The sequence below is a fragment of the Melanerpes formicivorus genome, unplaced genomic scaffold (assembly GCF_026170545.1).
Source record: "Melanerpes formicivorus ecotype bairdi unplaced genomic scaffold, bMelFor1.0.p_v2 SCAF_13, whole genome shotgun sequence".
Classification (NCBI taxonomy): domain Eukaryota; kingdom Metazoa; phylum Chordata; class Aves; order Piciformes; family Picidae; genus Melanerpes; species Melanerpes formicivorus.
This window is the reverse complement of record NW_027142365.1, coordinates 309,334-325,538: the sequence shown is the minus strand read 5'-3', so window position 1 is coordinate 325,538 and position 16,205 is coordinate 309,334. Positions and strand designations below refer to the sequence as shown.

Here is a 16,205-nt window from a genome sequence, read left to right as displayed (position 1 = left end):
TTACTACCTATCAAAGAGAGCTCTGTTAGCAGCTTTAGGGCTCAGTGTTTCTCTTCACTTAGTGATAGTGATATTTTTGAGGCTTTTCTCTATTCAAATAAGGGATAGCTCTGTGATGTGTCCCAACAGGGGACCATGCGTTTTTCAGAGGTATGATTCACACTGGCTGAGTTCCCTCAGGTTCTGTGTTTTCCCACCTTTACTATGTGTCATGCCATGAAGTTTTTTTCACAGCTCCAGCTGCCGTGCTTGGTACTTGAGACTGTTAAGTGTAAATAAAATATCCTCTTTCTGAGAATCACTGGAGCAGAAGCAGAGTCAGAATAAACACTGAGGCCACATCCTTTGATAGCAAAAAACCTAAAAAATCTGAACCCCAAACAGCAGTTGTTTTTCAGTTCTTGGGTCTTCTGATTGCCTTGATCCTGTTTTTTTAACTTGGGAGGGAACAGGGAAGAGCATGCAGCTTGGCCTTGGACCTCAGTGGAAACTAGGTAGAGACATGGTGCTGGAACATGGCGATTCCTATTGCTGACTTGCTGGGGTAGTTCCCTGTGCAGTATTTATCAGGAGAATAATAACCTGTCCTGTTGCAGAGGTTTGCACAAACCAGGGATGGTTCGCTAGCAGCAGCCTGTGCACGGGCAGGGAATTACTTACTCCAAGGGATGTGACTCCTGATGTATCCATTTTCAGGCAGAAAATGATGTTTGCCTCTTTTTTATTCCCTTGAACACTACCTAGCATGCCCTTGCTAAGTGTCAGATCCAACAGAGGTCACATTGGTGTTTTCCCGTTATCAGCATTACAGATGTTCTCCCTCTCTGGCTCACAAGTAAGTGGGCACAGACAAACTGAGTCAGTCACTCTAGGCTTGGCTAGAGTGTAAAACAAGGTGTAAGTATCTTCTGCCACTGTACACTAATCCTGGTTTCTTCCAGGAAGAGAGCTTATGTTTGCTTTCCAGAGGACATCGCTCACAGCCTTCTCTTAGTAGTGAAATGGCAGCCCCGGAATCTCTGTCTCAGTGGATGTGCCTCAAAACAGCAGGGCCATAATGTATTCTGACTTCTACACCCAATCCAACCAACCAGAGATTATTAGTGTGCTAGACACATGTTTTCCACTAACAACATTGTCTGTAGTGTCTTAAAACCATTTAAGTCTGTTTGTCCAAGGTTAGTAGTCTACAGCTGTCTCTTCTGTTGCTCTACTAAAATGTTGACACCTCATTTTTTACTTTTTTTAACCTTTAATGGTATAATGGTTAATTTGTAAGATTCCTGTATTTGACATTGTTTTTCTTTTTATTTTACTCCCTGCTTTTTGCACTCTCCTCTTTTTTTTACTTTTCCTCCCACCCTTCATTCCCATTTTTTGTTATTATTTTTGTCTTGTGTTTCCTTCTTTCCTTCTCTCCCTCATCCCTGCTATTCCTGCTGCTATAGCCTCACAGGCTGGGGAAGCTGGCCGAGCAGGTAGGGGATTTTCATGTTCCCTCAATACCCACCTATCAGCTTCCAACAGTGGGACAGACTAGAAATTGAGCCTGGAGATTTGGGGATTTTCAGATCCTTCCATGAAATCATAAACAAGTTCAGTATAGCTTTATCTGGATGCAGGTTTCATCAGATGTTTGCTGTCTGTTGTAATTATTTCATTCACACTGAAAACAACAACATGGTGGTTGTCTTTGACTTTCAAACTTGAATGTTTCCATTAATTTATAAATCAATTCAGGTTTAGTTTTATTTTTAAAGATAACCAATTATTCTCTCTCTCTCTCTCTCTCTCTTTTATTTTAACATTTCATGTATTTCAAATAAGTTCTCCACTCAGCACTAGTCTGTTACACTGCTGAGTTTACTAGTAGGCTGAAAACTGTGTCATTGGTAGCTAGAGAGGATCCTGTATCTTGTATTGTGTGTAACAAGCTAAAGAGGCTAACATGCATGTGCAGCTCTACTACTCTTTCCCTTCTGGTGGTGGTCATTATCAGCATCTCTACAGTAAGTGTCAGCTGGTGGAGGTAACACTTTCCCCCTAATTTATCTATTGGTGGAACTCCATTGCAGTTTAAGTGCTCAACACACTGTGGAAGTACCTGAGAGGTTGCACAAAATCAGAATTTAGCCCTAGACATTGCTAATGTGAAGAATTATAATATATCCCAAACAGGACAGAAATCACTGGGAGTTGATGTAGTCTGCTGTTTTAAGTGGTAAACACCTAAAAAACTGATCAAGGAGTTTCTGCACCTGTGGATTACCAAGGTTAGGAGAAATTACCTGCTGAGAAGGAAATTTCCAGAGTTCCAGTGTTCCAAAACGAAGTTGTGTGTTCCTCGTAGTTGCCTGCTCAAGGTGATGTGAGGCACGCAGCAGGGAGAAGAGCACTGAGCATGAAGTTCTGGATATGGGGAGTCCATAGCAGGTTCCTCACAGGGCTGCAGCAAAGCTGTGGGTGGAAAGGCTACAGACTGTATGGTCTCTGCATGAAAGGCAACTGAAGTCAGTCAGCTGCTTCTCAAGTGACTAAACATTGTGACATAAAGCAAGGATGTAAATTTTGCAGTGGAAGACTGCAGAATGATTGCTTATAGACCTTCAGTCCACATTAGTTTGTCATGTATGCTACCTTTACAATCTTTAGCTTCAAGTATATTCTCTGTTGCATGTGTGGGAGACTCTCTTCAAACCATGCTCCACATTCCTGACCACGTGCTTCTGCCATTCAGCTGCCTCCTTAGCCATCCTGCATTCCTTATATAGCAAAACTCTTTCACATTTTCCTGTCTCCCCACCTGCTGATTACTTGTTCCGTGGCAGCAAACCAAACCTCTGTTAACATGTGGCTGGTTAAGTAGTGTGGCCACTGGATGCTTCTCTGAACCTCAGGGTGGCAGGTTCCTGACGGTAGGTGGTGCTTCCAGTGCCCTTTCTGATCTGTCGAGCCCAGCTTTGTGTGATGAATCACTGAAACATGACCTGTGGTTTGATTAGCATAATGAGCAGTGATATGAACATGCTGGGGGGTGGGGGGGTGTGTGAAAGTCTTTTCTCCTCCCAGCCTTCAGGTTCTGATTAGCTGATGTTGTTGTTTACAGGGAACATCTGGACCAGACCCCACCACAGTCTATGTTGATATGAGGGCACTGAGGCATGACAGGTTGGAACGACTTTTTTCTTGTTCTCTGATACAATGAACAATTTTGGCAGTAGCCATGCACATGTATTTCCATTTTCTAATGCTCTGAGTAAAAGGCTAGCAGGCAGGTGCCTGAAAAACATTTTAATACAGCAAAAGGTTTTCAACAGGAAGTTTCTGTCCTGCCTACTCTTAAATCTGTGATTTGGCTTGCCGTTTGACCAGCAGCACGTGGCTTGTGTGGCCATACACTTGATGGAGTAGCATTAATTTAGCCTTGTGTGTACACCTTATAGAGAAGCTCCTATGGCCTGGGTTTCTGCTGCCCTGTATCTGTGTCCCTGGTTGAACAGCTGGATGTAGCATTGGTGCTTCTGCCATGAAGCCGGTGGTGCTATGAAATCAGCTGGTTGGAAGCTCAGCCAAAGCAGGCATGTCTGCACCCCTCTTTTAGAATAAACCTTTATTTAGAATAAAGCAAACCAGGTTGGAAGAGACCTTCAAGATCATCGTGTCCAACCCATCAACCAATCCAACCCACCCTAAACAGCTAACCCATGGCACCAAGCACCCCATCAAGTCTCCTCCTGAACACCTCCAATGACGGCGACTCCACCACCTCCCCGGGCAGCCCATTCCATAGCGCAATCACTCTCTCTGTATAGAACTTCTTCCTAACATCCAGCCTGAACCTCCCCTGGCGCAGCCTGAGACTGTGTCCTCTTGGTCTGGTACTGGCTGCCTGGGAGAAGAGACCATCATCTGCCTGTCTACAACCTCCCTTCAGGTAGTTGTAGAGAGTGATAAGGTCACCCCTGAGTCTCCTCTTCTCTAAGACAACAGAGGTTTAAGAGAGCTCCTTGTAGGGCACTTTACATCCTTTTTTCCTCAAAATGACATGGAAAAGCAGCCTGAGGTTGCTGGGTGTTTGGGTTGTGTCTCTTGCTGTTAGTGGGAAGAATTGTTCACAGTGATACGCAATGCCTTTGGGCTTAGCCCTGCCCCATCCATCGAAATTGAGACAGCTCCCATAAGTGCAGATAAAATGCTGTTCAATTTTCCTGCCTTGATCCCCACAGTCCAAGCTTTTAGAGAAGACTTTTGGAGCAAAGAAATAGTAAAAAAAAAAAAGTTGTTTTATATTTTTTCCATCTCTTCATGTTTAGGGCCTGAACTTGCCAAACCTTTGTTCTTCTCCAAAGGGACGTCTAGTTGAGATCTCTGTGTCTCATCCCTCCTTTCCCAAGCTGAGCGCTGCAGTACTCTGTCTATAAAAAGAGCTCAAAACAGTCTGAAAAGATCTCTGGTGACTGCTCCTAACAGGCTGCAGTTTTGTTATCAGTTTGACCAGATCCACTCATCCCCTCCTAGCTGTGTCTTCCTCTCTTCTGACGTTTCATCTTTACCTTTTACACTGCTGGTTTTCAGGCATCTTGTGTTTTTTTCTTTCTAATCGCAGACCTGAAGGGACAAAAGAGATAAGAGAGCTCCTGTGGCAGATTTGATTTGGATTGGTTAAATGGATTATAAAAAATGTTCAGGACTGGGAGGCTGAAAGTTTGCATTGGCTGTTAGAACTTCTGAGATTTTCCACTTTAGAATACAGGAATGCCTAACTATTACCACCCTCTCTCTACCACTACTGCCACTGTCAGGACTCGAAAGTCTCTTTCATGCTAACCTGCTGAGTACTTTCCTAAGGTTAAATGAGGAATTTTCTTCCAGACCATCATACCTGTGACAGAGAGCTGCCATTGCTGATCCTTTACTGGGCAAATCAATATCTAAGAAAAGAAGAGACAGGGCCAGAAAGCCACATGCTGGGGAAGGGTCTGACCTCAGCAGTGATAACATTTTTCAGTCAACAATTTTATTTTTTTTTTAATTAGAATGTTTATCAACAACCTTCCATTGAAAATAATTAATAGATTGCAAATGCAGATTTGAAGCTGAGGCCAAGTTGTGAGTTACTTTGATGTGGCTTCAATTTTAACTGCTAGCTCTTGTGGAATGTGGTTGCTCACACAGCTCACAGCTTTTTGTCTCTGTGCCCTGGCATTTGTGATGTTCTTGTGAGAAATCAGTATTTTAGATCCCTCTTGGTGTGAATAAGTTTGTGCATGGAATTCCATTTACAAAAGTCTATCAAAAAACAAATGAAAGGCACCATCTAATTGTGAGGAATTTGCTCCTTAAGAAAACATTCACACACAACTTTTCTATTTTCCTAAGATTAAATATTAGACCTGGTTGTGTTCTGCAGGATGTAAGCCTCATCTGTTGCAGGAGTGACTTGAATCTCTGTGACCACTCACCTGTGCTTTGAGAATTAAATGCTAATGACCCCAAATGAACACAACATGTGTTAAGCAACTCACGAACACAACATGTATTATGCATTTCATCTTTACATGTCTTTTACAGAGTGCGATTAGTCGAAAGAGGATCTCCACACAGCTTGCCCCTGATGGAGTCAGGAAAAGTAAGTACTGAAAGCAAATGTAAACCTACCTTTATGATGAACAGTGCCAGTAAGCTTCCGTTCCTTCTTAAGGGAGTGCAGTGTTGAGGAAGGCTTTGTCAGCTGTGCACACTGAAGGCCTTACTTTAGCGCTGAGGTTAGAGCGCCATGGTGGTCACTGATACATTCCTGCTCTCTCAGAAGCTGTACCTTGCTCCCCTGTGCAAAAAGCATTTCCTTCTTTTATGCAAAAGTAAGGTATTTCATGCTCTAAGTCTCGCTCTTGAAACGACCCACAAGTGTGCCACTGAAAGGCAGCTTTCACAAAGAGAAGAAATCTTGTAGCACTTCCCAGATATCTCAGAATCTGTTACGTCTGTAGACTATTTTAATGCTTGATGTTGTGAGTCTGCTTTAACTTTTTCAAGGATTTCTTCCAGTTTCTAAGGAAGGCCTTCTGGGGACAGAGTCAGCATATGATTGCATAAGACAGTATCTGCTTTCTGACTGCCTGGCCTTTTCTTCCAATAGATCCTGCCAGGAGTGCGTATCATTATTGCTAATCCAGAAACAAAGGGACCCTTAGGAGATTCTCATCTTGGTGAGGTGCGTCACGAAAACGTCACCCTTGTATGCCCTGAATTGAGCTGCAGAGATAAAGTCATCATCATGTATGCCAACATTTTATCAACTGCCTGGTTAAGGAAGTTGTGGATCCTACAGATCTTTGTTGTAGCTAAACTGTGTGCCATGATATTTGTATAGTTATTTAAATTGTTAGTATAGTTGTTTTTTCTAACTCTGTTTTCTGTTTCATTAGTTCTAATGGACAGTTACATCAAAAAACAAGTTTGTTGATTAGTCTAATTTCAGTTGGGTGGTTTTCCAGTGCTATTCTCTGTATAGTCATTGTGCTTCAATGTACTGAAGTACTGTCATTAACTGAGCAAGACTATATGGGTTTCAATTCATCTTCATGTTTCTAGAGAGAGAAAATGTTATTTTCTATCACCAATTAAAGATCTAATTGACAAAATCAAGAATTTTCATAGCTAAAGCTACAATCTAAGTGATGAGATTCATCTGTAAGAATTCATTACTGTGAAATGGTAAAAATGTCCCTGATGCCTTGAGTTAACTCAAATGGATCCTTCTCCATAGGCGAATGTCCTTGAGCTCACCTTTTAAAATCACCTTTCTGGTGCTCACAGAGGATGACCAGCTGGAGTAAATACACTGAACCAGGAGCAGGCAGCTCTAGAGAGAGCACTGTGTTCTACAGGCTCTTCTGATAAATGGCCATAACCAAGCAGAGCTCAGAGCTAGCTAAGTCACTGGAGGAGGCTGTGCAGCTCTTTGGCTAACCTGGGGCCAGAAGGCTGCAGGGCAAATGTCCTCTCAGCCTTGCATCCAATGTCCCAGTCCCCCAGGCACAGCTCAGCACCGCACTCTGACTTCAGCGGTGTTAGATTGGGCTCTCTGTGCCTATGAATGGGGTCAGCTGGGCTTCAGAAGCAGTGCTAGGAGGCATTTCAGCATTATCTAGATACTACCAAAAATACTTACATCAAGAATTTTCAATCATGCTTCATCCTGGAAAGCTGCTTTAATTAATGCCAGTCTAATTGCTTTTAACTTAGATATGGGTTCACAGCACTCACAATGCCAGTGGGTATTTTACCATCTATGGAGATGAATCTTTGCAATCAGATCACTTCAATTCAAGACTCAGCTTTGGAGACACGCAGACTATCTGGGCTCGAACTGGCTACCTGGGGTTCCTGAGAAGAACAGAACTCACGGATGCAAATGGAGGTGAGAGGTTTCTCATCGTCTAGGTCTATGCACATAATCTGGATTCTTCTGAGGCTGACACCATCCCTTGGCCTATGCTACCTGATGTGTTCAGTCTGTGAAACCTGCAGAATTGCAAAAAAGCCCTATTCAAAATAAGCAGAAACTAAAGCAGAGGGCAAAATGTCCCTGCCAAAACATTCACTTTTCCCTTGCTGTACCTCCCCTCCACCAGTGATTTTTTGACACTTTTAATGTCAAAAAAATACGAAATGCAACTTAAAATGCCATGATTTGCTCCTGCAGTAGTATTGTAGGAACACAGGAAAAGCCTTGTTGTGAGCCTGGGCCCCATCCCTGGAGATATTCAAGGTGAGGCTCCACAGGGCTCAGGGCAACCTGATCTAGTGGAGGATGTCCCTGCTGACTGCAGGGGGGTTGGACTGGATGAGCTTTGGAGGTCCCTTCCAACCCAGACCATTCGGATTCTGTCATAGTTCCTGTGTTACAAACTTATTTACAGAAGCTGTGCATTTCTGAAATGTCCCTGTGGACATGCAGGGACACCTGTGGGAGTGTTTACTGCAATGTAATACGAGCACTAGCCTGTGGAAGCTGAGGGCTGAGGGTTTCTGTTGGGAAGTTCAGGGGTTTGTTTTTATAGCACTTTTCATCTCATGGTTGTGTATAAGCAAAGCAGCACTGCCAGGCACACCAAGGCTGCTTGGCAAAACATGACTTTGCCATGGCTTTTGGAGAGCACAGTGCCATGAACAGTGGCAAAGTACAGTTTGTAGCAGCACTGAGAGCACCTCTGGGAGTGATGCCAGGGCCCCAGGGTCAGTGCAATTAGAATAGACACTGCCCAGCTAATGAGAAAAGTCATCAGTTCTGCAAGCATTTCAGTAATCACCGTGGATCATGACTGCTGCCTTGTCCTTATGCTGGCTTCTTTTTGAAGAGATTTACTTTTGGTTGCACAGGCTGACTATAATTTCATAGTGAGAGCCCAGCCTAGAGAACAGTCAGGACTCTCAGAGGATATTGCAACTGCAGCACTCAGGTGGCTTACATCTTCTGGCAAAGAGCTGCTGAGGCTCCATTCTCCTCCCAGTTGTAGCTCCCCGTTCAAAAGGTGCTCTCCCCTCTATTACTGGAAGAGGTTATATTGCCGTTGCATTACCACCCTGCAGCCATCTAAATTACTGTCAGAAGAGCAGAGCCAGTTATCTGCTTTCAGGTCTATTAGTGAATATTATTTCTTTGTGGGTGGTACACAATCGTTTATTATCAGCCTAATACTTTTTTAAAGTGTCATTTCAGCCTCATTTATTTCTTTAGTCAGGAAAAATGTGCACTACAAGAGCATTACACTCCAGAGCTTGCCATTTGTCTGAATGAGCAATTGACTATCTGATCCATATTTCTAGTTTATTGATGAACACCTTTGTGATGCACCTTAAGCACCAGTGCTGGCCAAAAAGCCACTCGGGTTCAAATCCATTCTTTCAAAAACAGGGGAGAGAAACAAGGAGACTGTTGTGTATTAGGGGGGCCTATGAAAGAATGTTCTGCATCCACATGGGAGAAAAACAGGAATTTGTGTCACTGTGGATAAAGATTTCCACCTTCTCTTCAAACGGAGTAGTGTTTCTGCCTGCCTTCTGCTTTCTGCTCTGCACGGCACTTCAGCAATGGAAAATTCTCATGAGCTTGAGAATCACTTTGGGGGTTCAGAAATTCAAGGATAATGTATAAATGCTATTTATTTAACTTATTAATGTGAACTTTTCTGTGATTTCATGTAGTGTAGAGGAGTCATTGGTGTTTGTTTTCCTTATCATCAGAACGCCACGATGCTCTTTATGTAGTGGGTGCGTTGGATGAAGCCATGGAGCTACGAGGGATGCGCTACCATCCCATCGATATTGAGACCTCTGTCATTAGAGCACACAAGAGCATCACAGAGTGGTAAGGAGTCTCCAGAAGCTGAAACATCTGTAACATCTTTTGGGGGGAGGGGGGTTCTTGGATATTGCAATTGGTCCAGGAAATTGGTCCAAGATGGCCACAGGATTTACAACTGGGCTGTAAGTACCTGAAAAGGATGAAGCTTTTCATGAGCCTTTAACCAGAAGGGACACTTTTCCGCTGAGATCATGCAATATGTTTCTTCTTATGTATGGATTTAAGTACAAGTGAAGGATTAAACCCTTAATTTGAGAGAACCAAGCAGCTCTCAGGTAGGTCAGTTGCTCTTTCTTGGAGTTTGAGATTTATATTCCTCCCAGGAAAAACCAGCAGGCTTCAGGAGTGTTGCTATTAGGAGCAGCAAGCAAGTAAACCTTTCAAACAAATGAACACACTGATAAACTTTGTTAGTGAACACACTGTTACTTTTGAATTGGTTATTAATAAATCAAGCAGTGATCAAATCAAGGCCACAGTGGCAACTGAAGCAGTGAATCAATGAGTTAATAATGATGTCTATAATCAATGTATCACATTATGAGATGCACACAGCAGGTAATCATTTATTGGGGCTGACAGGAAAGCAAATTGCTTTTCATTGCTCTTGCATCAGAAAACTGCGTCAGGCAGTTGTTTGGTTTTTGATACAAGTTTTCTCCTTTCAACCAAAACCAGCCTGTCACAGCAGCCAGAGCAATCCTGGCTGCAAAGGTGTGGCCTGGAGCAGTAAACTGAACAAAGTAGAGTGACTGGCCTGGTTTCCGTAGTCAAAACACCTGGCTTTTTGCTTACATTCCTGTTAAAGTTAAGGCAGGTAATTGCTTGGCAGGTTTTGACTTCCTGCTTCCTCCCATTGTGTGGGCATGGGCACTGCCTCTGTCCATGGCAGACAAGGGCTGGACTCACATTTCTGTGAGTTTCAGCCTGACACTTGGTACTGCAGCAGCAGTGAAGTGTGAGCCCAAGGGGCCGTTCTGTCCCTGCCTAATGACCTGTTCCCTCTTGCTGTGGATGCCATACAGAAGGAAGGAGCCTGTGGTGGGTTGAAGTTTGAAGTTTCCCCCCAGCGTTGACTTTGCTAAACCAACCCAGTTAGAAGCAAATGAAGATGTAACTAAATTTTAAATGCATAGCCTAAAACCCCCACAGAGCCCTGGGACAGAAGGTAACCAAGGTGGAATGAAAATGGGTAAAAAACCTCCACCGCTAATACTGTTTCCCCTTTCGTTCCAGTGCGGTGTTTACCTGGACAAATTTATTGGTCGTTGTTGTTGAGCTGGATGGATCAGAGCAAGAAGCTTTGGACCTGGTTCCTTTGGTCACGAATGTGGTCCTGGAGGAACACTACCTGATTGTAGGGGTGGTGGTGGTTGTGGACATTGGTGTAATTCCTATCAACTCCCGTGGAGAGAAACAGCGTATGCACCTACGAGATGGATTTTTGGCAGACCAGCTAGATCCCATCTATGTGGCCTACAACATGTAGTCTTGTACCTTAAAGCTTCCATGGACTTTACTATAGATGTATAAAATTTTTTGGTGTCCACTAAAAAAGTGTGCAGATAAGATGCTGACACTCATCAGAATGGAACTGTTTCTATTGAGACTTCAAAGCAGTCACGATTGGCAGGAAACAAATGTGAAATGTTTTCTTTTACCACTAAACTTTAGAAGAGAAGGACTATGGGTGAGGCCCTTCAGTGTGTTGGAAAAGCCCATTTTAAACTTCCTTTTTTTTGTTGCTTATTGGACAATTCTGCTTTTTGAGTAAATGTGGCTTTGTATTTTACATTAAGTAAGCTGAAGTAGATTTTTTTTTTACTCTGCCCTCCCAATGGATTCTTTTAAAGCAGTTTGCATACTGACGCAAGTAACTGTTCTCTTTCTTTCTTTGAGTGTGTCCTAGAAAGCCGATGAATACAGGCCTGTTGCTAACTGAAGCCATTTTAGCTCCCAGCTCTTAGGAACCTCTGTAGTGGTACGAGGAGAATTCCCAAAGTAGCACCTTTCGATTAGAGACCTTGCAGCTTTCCGCCGGGGAGGCCGGAGGCCGAGCGCCTCCGCCGCTAGCCGCGGAGCGGAAGGAGTTTATAAATAAGGTGTATTTCGGCGATGAACTTGCAAATATCTTTGTACTGAACTAAAAAGAGGAAATAAGTTAACTACTTCTGTAATTATGTACAAAACCTTTAATTTATTTTGATCTCTTTAGAAGTATAAAAGAGAAAAAACATTCAAGAATATTAAACTCTTGAAATGTTTGCTAATATAAAAACAAAGTGTTGTATTATCTTGAGTGGATAGTATCACATCAAATATATATATATGAAATATAAATTCACTAATGACAAAAGATTTTAAAGTTTAAAATGCAGTACTTGTCACTTGCATGGTGTCTCCCACTGTAGATAATCAAATGTTACTCACAAATTTTTGGGGAAAAAACAAAACCAACCAACCAACCAAAAGCAATCCTGGATTACTAAGTATCCCTGTTGAAAAGAATCCTCCAGATACCAGCAAGTGGAATTATTGCTGCCTTTAAGGCAGTGAATGAATTTAAGACTAAAAATGCACTACAGTAATTCTCTTTTCTTTGCCGTGGAGGCAACAATACCTATTCGTGCTGGCATGTGCATACACTCGTTAGACTTAGAGAAGGCAGGTTGAGGAATAGCACTGTTGTCTAGCTGCAGAACTTTGTTGCACAATTCTTTTCATTGTTTTAGTTGGTGTTTTTATGGCTATAAGGAAAAGTTTTGGGGTTATTTGCACAGTTATCAGTTTGCCTCTCGGCTAGCACACGTAGCTCAGTGGCCAATGCATCCAGTTTACATTTACAGGAAACGATTGTTTCAATGGTCTTTAATTTATTCCTTACCAGAGAGGAGCGTGCAGTCACCACAGCCGGGCTCACCAGTCCCTGAAGGCATTAAAGCATCACGGGAGCCCAGCTGCCAGTTTAAGGAGCAGAGTCCCACAGTCTCTGATCTGAGGCCATCACAAGAGAAAAGTAGGAGAACATGCATCACAGCTGCCTTCATTTTACTACCTTTGGATAAAAGAGAGGTTTGATTCCCCAGTTCTGTCTTCCCTGCACCCTGTGCCCCCTTTCTTTTTTTAAAAAGCTCCCCCTCCTTCATGTGGTTAGAACTGAACTGACCTGTTTGTGATCCAGAGTGGGATTACCAGCAGCAATCCAAGAAAGCTTTTCTTATTGTCCCAGTGAGGTTCCCATGCTGGCTCTCATTACCAGATTTGCATGACTAAGATTGTGGCAGGACAGATGTACTCATGTTTGTATGATGTCCCAGAGAGTCTGGATGCTGGGTGTTTAAACCCTCTCTGAGGTAGGGACGTTCTAGTCTGCATGTACAGTACAGAGCATCTCGCCGTGTCGGACGCGTTTTCCTTCAGACCATCCTTCCTGCCCTCACAGCCCTGTGAATAGCCCTACCCATGACTGCAGACCAGTCCTAGGTTCTGTCAAATTCATTTTCTGCTCCCCAGAAAGAACAAAATTGGTTCTTAATGGCAAGTTGTTGTAAGGTTTCAGACAGGATGTTGACCAATTACAAACATAACTGCAGTGTGTGAACTAACTTGTGAAGTCCTGCTACGGCTGCTTGCAGCACTGCAGAGCAAGTCTTGCTGTCGCTCAGAGCATTACTCTAACCTTCACAGAGTCAACCTTGTATTTGTAGATAATAAAAGAACTGCAATGCAGTTGTGAAGCACAGCTAATAACAGCTCTCTTCTGCAACCTGTCATCTGTGGTTGTTAAATCCCCAGTTAAGGGAAAGGATAAACTGAGTTTCTGGTTTTGTTGTGCAAGCAAAAGGAAGGAAACATTTAAGCACCACCAGACTGAGCAATAACGAAGGATTGTTCTGTACTAGAAACTGTACTGTAGATAAACCATTCATGAGAATGTATACAATGTTTGTCTTGTGACCTTGTGCTTTTGGAGTCAGACAAAAACCATGTAATCAACTCGATGCACATGCACAAAAAGAGAGGGTACACAATGAACATTTAAACACAAAACTAATCCAACAGGAGCAGATTCCTCATGGTGCTTGTTTATTATATATATTTAATCCTGCTTGACACTTTACCCAAGGGGAGACTGTCCCTTTTATCAGTTGAATGTTAGCAGCGTTATTTCATAGAGTGTGGTGACTGGTTAGAGAAGTTCATGTGACTCAGCCAATCACAGTTTCAAACAGAAATTTTTATGTGCAAAGGACAGCGACCTTCTTGTATGTTAAACCACCAGTACGCTTTGTACATCTGTGATAACGCCTGTTTTATATTCAAATGAACAAATAAAAGCTTTTATTTTTGTTGCTCTGGAAATAGAAGTTTCTTAATTGGTCATCCCAAACGGAGCTGCTGTGGGCCACGGCCGCCCAGCCGCAGGAGCACTTGGCTGTCTTTTTGTTTTGTTTACCTCTCCTGTTGCGTAATTGATTAGTACAAACCGTTATTAACGATGTTTGGGTACCGGTGTGGGCATTTATTGCTGAAAGACTTTCCTATGGCAACAAATGTTTTTGTGAAATGTTTTTTTAATTCTTTTTAATATATTCAAATATACTGTTCACATTTTTGCTGAAAGTGTAAAGATTATTGTAAGCTTGGTAACATTTTGTGAGAAGCAATAACAAGCATTAGTACTATAAAACTCCTCCACTTTGTCACTGATCACTTTTGTCACAAGGTCTCCCTACCAGCATCTTGCTGATCAGCGCTGAGGTCACCGATCCACTTGCTGCACCTCTGCCGGAGCTCCCGGCCAGCAGAAGGTCCTGGGCAGCCGCTTGGTCGCAGGGCTGGGGCTAGAAGCTCTGTATCAGTTCAGAGGCCTTGGATGACCAGGTAAAGTCCCTGGCAAATGTGATTTGCCTCTTTGCACTGCACTGTTCCAAGAGCACCCTGATTCCAGAGCTGGCTGCCAGCCACTGAGTGCCTGCATACACAGAGAAGGGCTTTGGCCCTAGTTCTGATTTTCCAAATGTCTTTTCAGAGGGTGAGATTCTGAGTCCTTGTGTCCTTGGCAGCCCATTTGAGAAGTTCAAGGTGTAAAATCTCCAATGGCTCAAGTTCCAGGTTGCTCATTACAAGAGGTGGGTCCAAGTAGGGGACCCAGACTTCTCCGAGCTAGAGAAAACTGCAAGCTGAAAATGGTGGGAGGGAGAGGGCAAGTTAGGCGTGGCAGAAGAGCATTAGTTCCAGACTCGGTTCTGCAAATCATTGCCTTTTAGAAAAGGAAGGATTTTTATGTGCTATGCTAATGATGATGACAACTTCTAAAAGGTGAAAATATTTCAAGTATGCACATTTTAAATAATATTGGCAAATGATGGCAATAATGCTGAAGAATCTCAACCAAAAGAGATTGTAAGTGGGGTTGGAAGAATATAATGCACAGTGAGGATGGTAGAGTTTGTTTATTGTCTGGTTGACACCAAGAACTGGGAAAAAAGACCTTGCAGCTTGCGTAGTGTGGTTTTCAACACAAAAATTTGTTTATGTGCCGTTATCATCTAAGGAGGGGAGCAGTGGATGTGCACAGAGATCAGTTCTCATCATTCACTTTCTGAACAAAGCCACAGGAGAGCCAGTATGGGGCAACTTCTGACTTTCCCCACCACAGCTCTTTGCAGTCAACCCAGGCAGTCAGACCCTGCTGCAGCTTCTGTGTGGGGCATGCCCTGGACCAGATGCTGCTATGGCACACAGCTGGATTGGCAGTGTGGGGAGAGGTGAAATACAAACTCCAAAGCCTGGAGTCTGTTGTCATTTTTCAAGCACAGCCTTGCACCCATTCAATGCACAGTGGCCATGCTGCTGATTGGAAGAGAAGGATCCTGAGCTCCTGCCAAGCATTCAGGGCCGGGTCCCAGTGGCTCGGTCAGCTGCTGATGCAGGTGGTGGCACTGGGGAGCCCAGAGTTTAAATGCTGCTGGCTGCAGCCTCACCAGAAAAGGCAGCGAGCAACTAGCACTGCTGAGTTGCACAGCTTCTGTTCCTTCAGGGGAAAAGAAAAGGCTTCCTGGCACTGGTGGTCTTTACAGAGTTGTGAAGATAGCAAATGGTACTGCCTCTTGGTCATCATGTTTTGTGTCAGCCATGGAAATTCTCTCTCTGGTGCACAAGCCACTCATGGCAGAGCCTCTGGCTGTGCTTTTTCTTCAGGAAGGTGCCAGCCAGTGTTCCTTGGCCAGGGCTGAGCTGCAGTACAGGCAGCAGAGGCTCTTCCTGCCTGCACTGCCCATGCCTCATTTTGGTCCCTCCTGAAAGCACACCAGACCCACGCAGCTCTCCTGCATGGAAAGGGCTCTAACACAGACAGTAAAGGGTGTGCCCTGGTCAGCTGAGGTGTATGGGTGGCCCGCAGCAGGAGGGCTCCGTGTTCTACTGGCAGGGGCATTCAGAGCTGCTGTGTGCAGGGCACTGATTTCCTCCTTTCTTTTAATGAAGCTATTTTTCATCTGTGGCCAAGCTCAGGGTAACTGTGGCTCAGCACCAGCCCAACATGGACATTCTTCCCATGGGTGCACAAGCAGAGCAGAGGCAGGGACCTCACATGGCAGCAAGCAGGGTCCTGAGCCTCCTGCAGTGGCTGGCTGCAGGAGCTGCTTTTCCCCGTTAAGGGTGTAGGTAAAATTGGTCTCTGCTGCTGAAGTCCTTTTCCACACAGCAGCAAAGTGTTTCCGATCATCAGCTTCACAGTGTCTCTTCTATGTGGAACTCAAGTCTATTTTTAAGCACCTCTCTGGGGCAAATCCTGTTTCAACTGAAGCTTTATACCAGCTTAGTTTTCACT

At 43.8% G+C, this 16,205-nt stretch overlaps 1 protein-coding gene across 5 annotated transcripts in view; it reads left to right on the top strand.

The window, feature by feature from the left end:
* Positions 1–14,063, top strand: part of DIP2C (disco interacting protein 2 homolog C) — a 223,146-nt gene extending 209,083 nt beyond the window's left edge. For 3 of the 5 annotated variants that reach the window (XM_068145741.1, XM_068145740.1, XM_068145744.1), the window contains 7 exons: positions 1,449–1,478; positions 3,107–3,168; positions 5,572–5,629; positions 6,140–6,214; positions 7,249–7,423; positions 9,250–9,373; positions 10,607–14,063. In XM_068145741.1, the coding sequence (XP_068001842.1) occupies positions 1,449–1,478; positions 3,107–3,168; positions 5,572–5,629; positions 6,140–6,214; positions 7,249–7,423; positions 9,250–9,373; positions 10,607–10,859 (777 nt within the window). In that variant the 3' untranslated portion in view covers positions 10,860–14,063. The remainder of the gene's footprint in view (positions 1–1,448; positions 1,479–3,106; positions 3,169–5,571; positions 5,630–6,139; positions 6,215–7,248; positions 7,424–9,249; positions 9,374–10,606) is intronic. The other 2 variants (XM_068145742.1, XM_068145745.1) reach the window with 1 other exon arrangement.
* Positions 14,064–16,205: the final 2,142 nt, after the last annotated feature.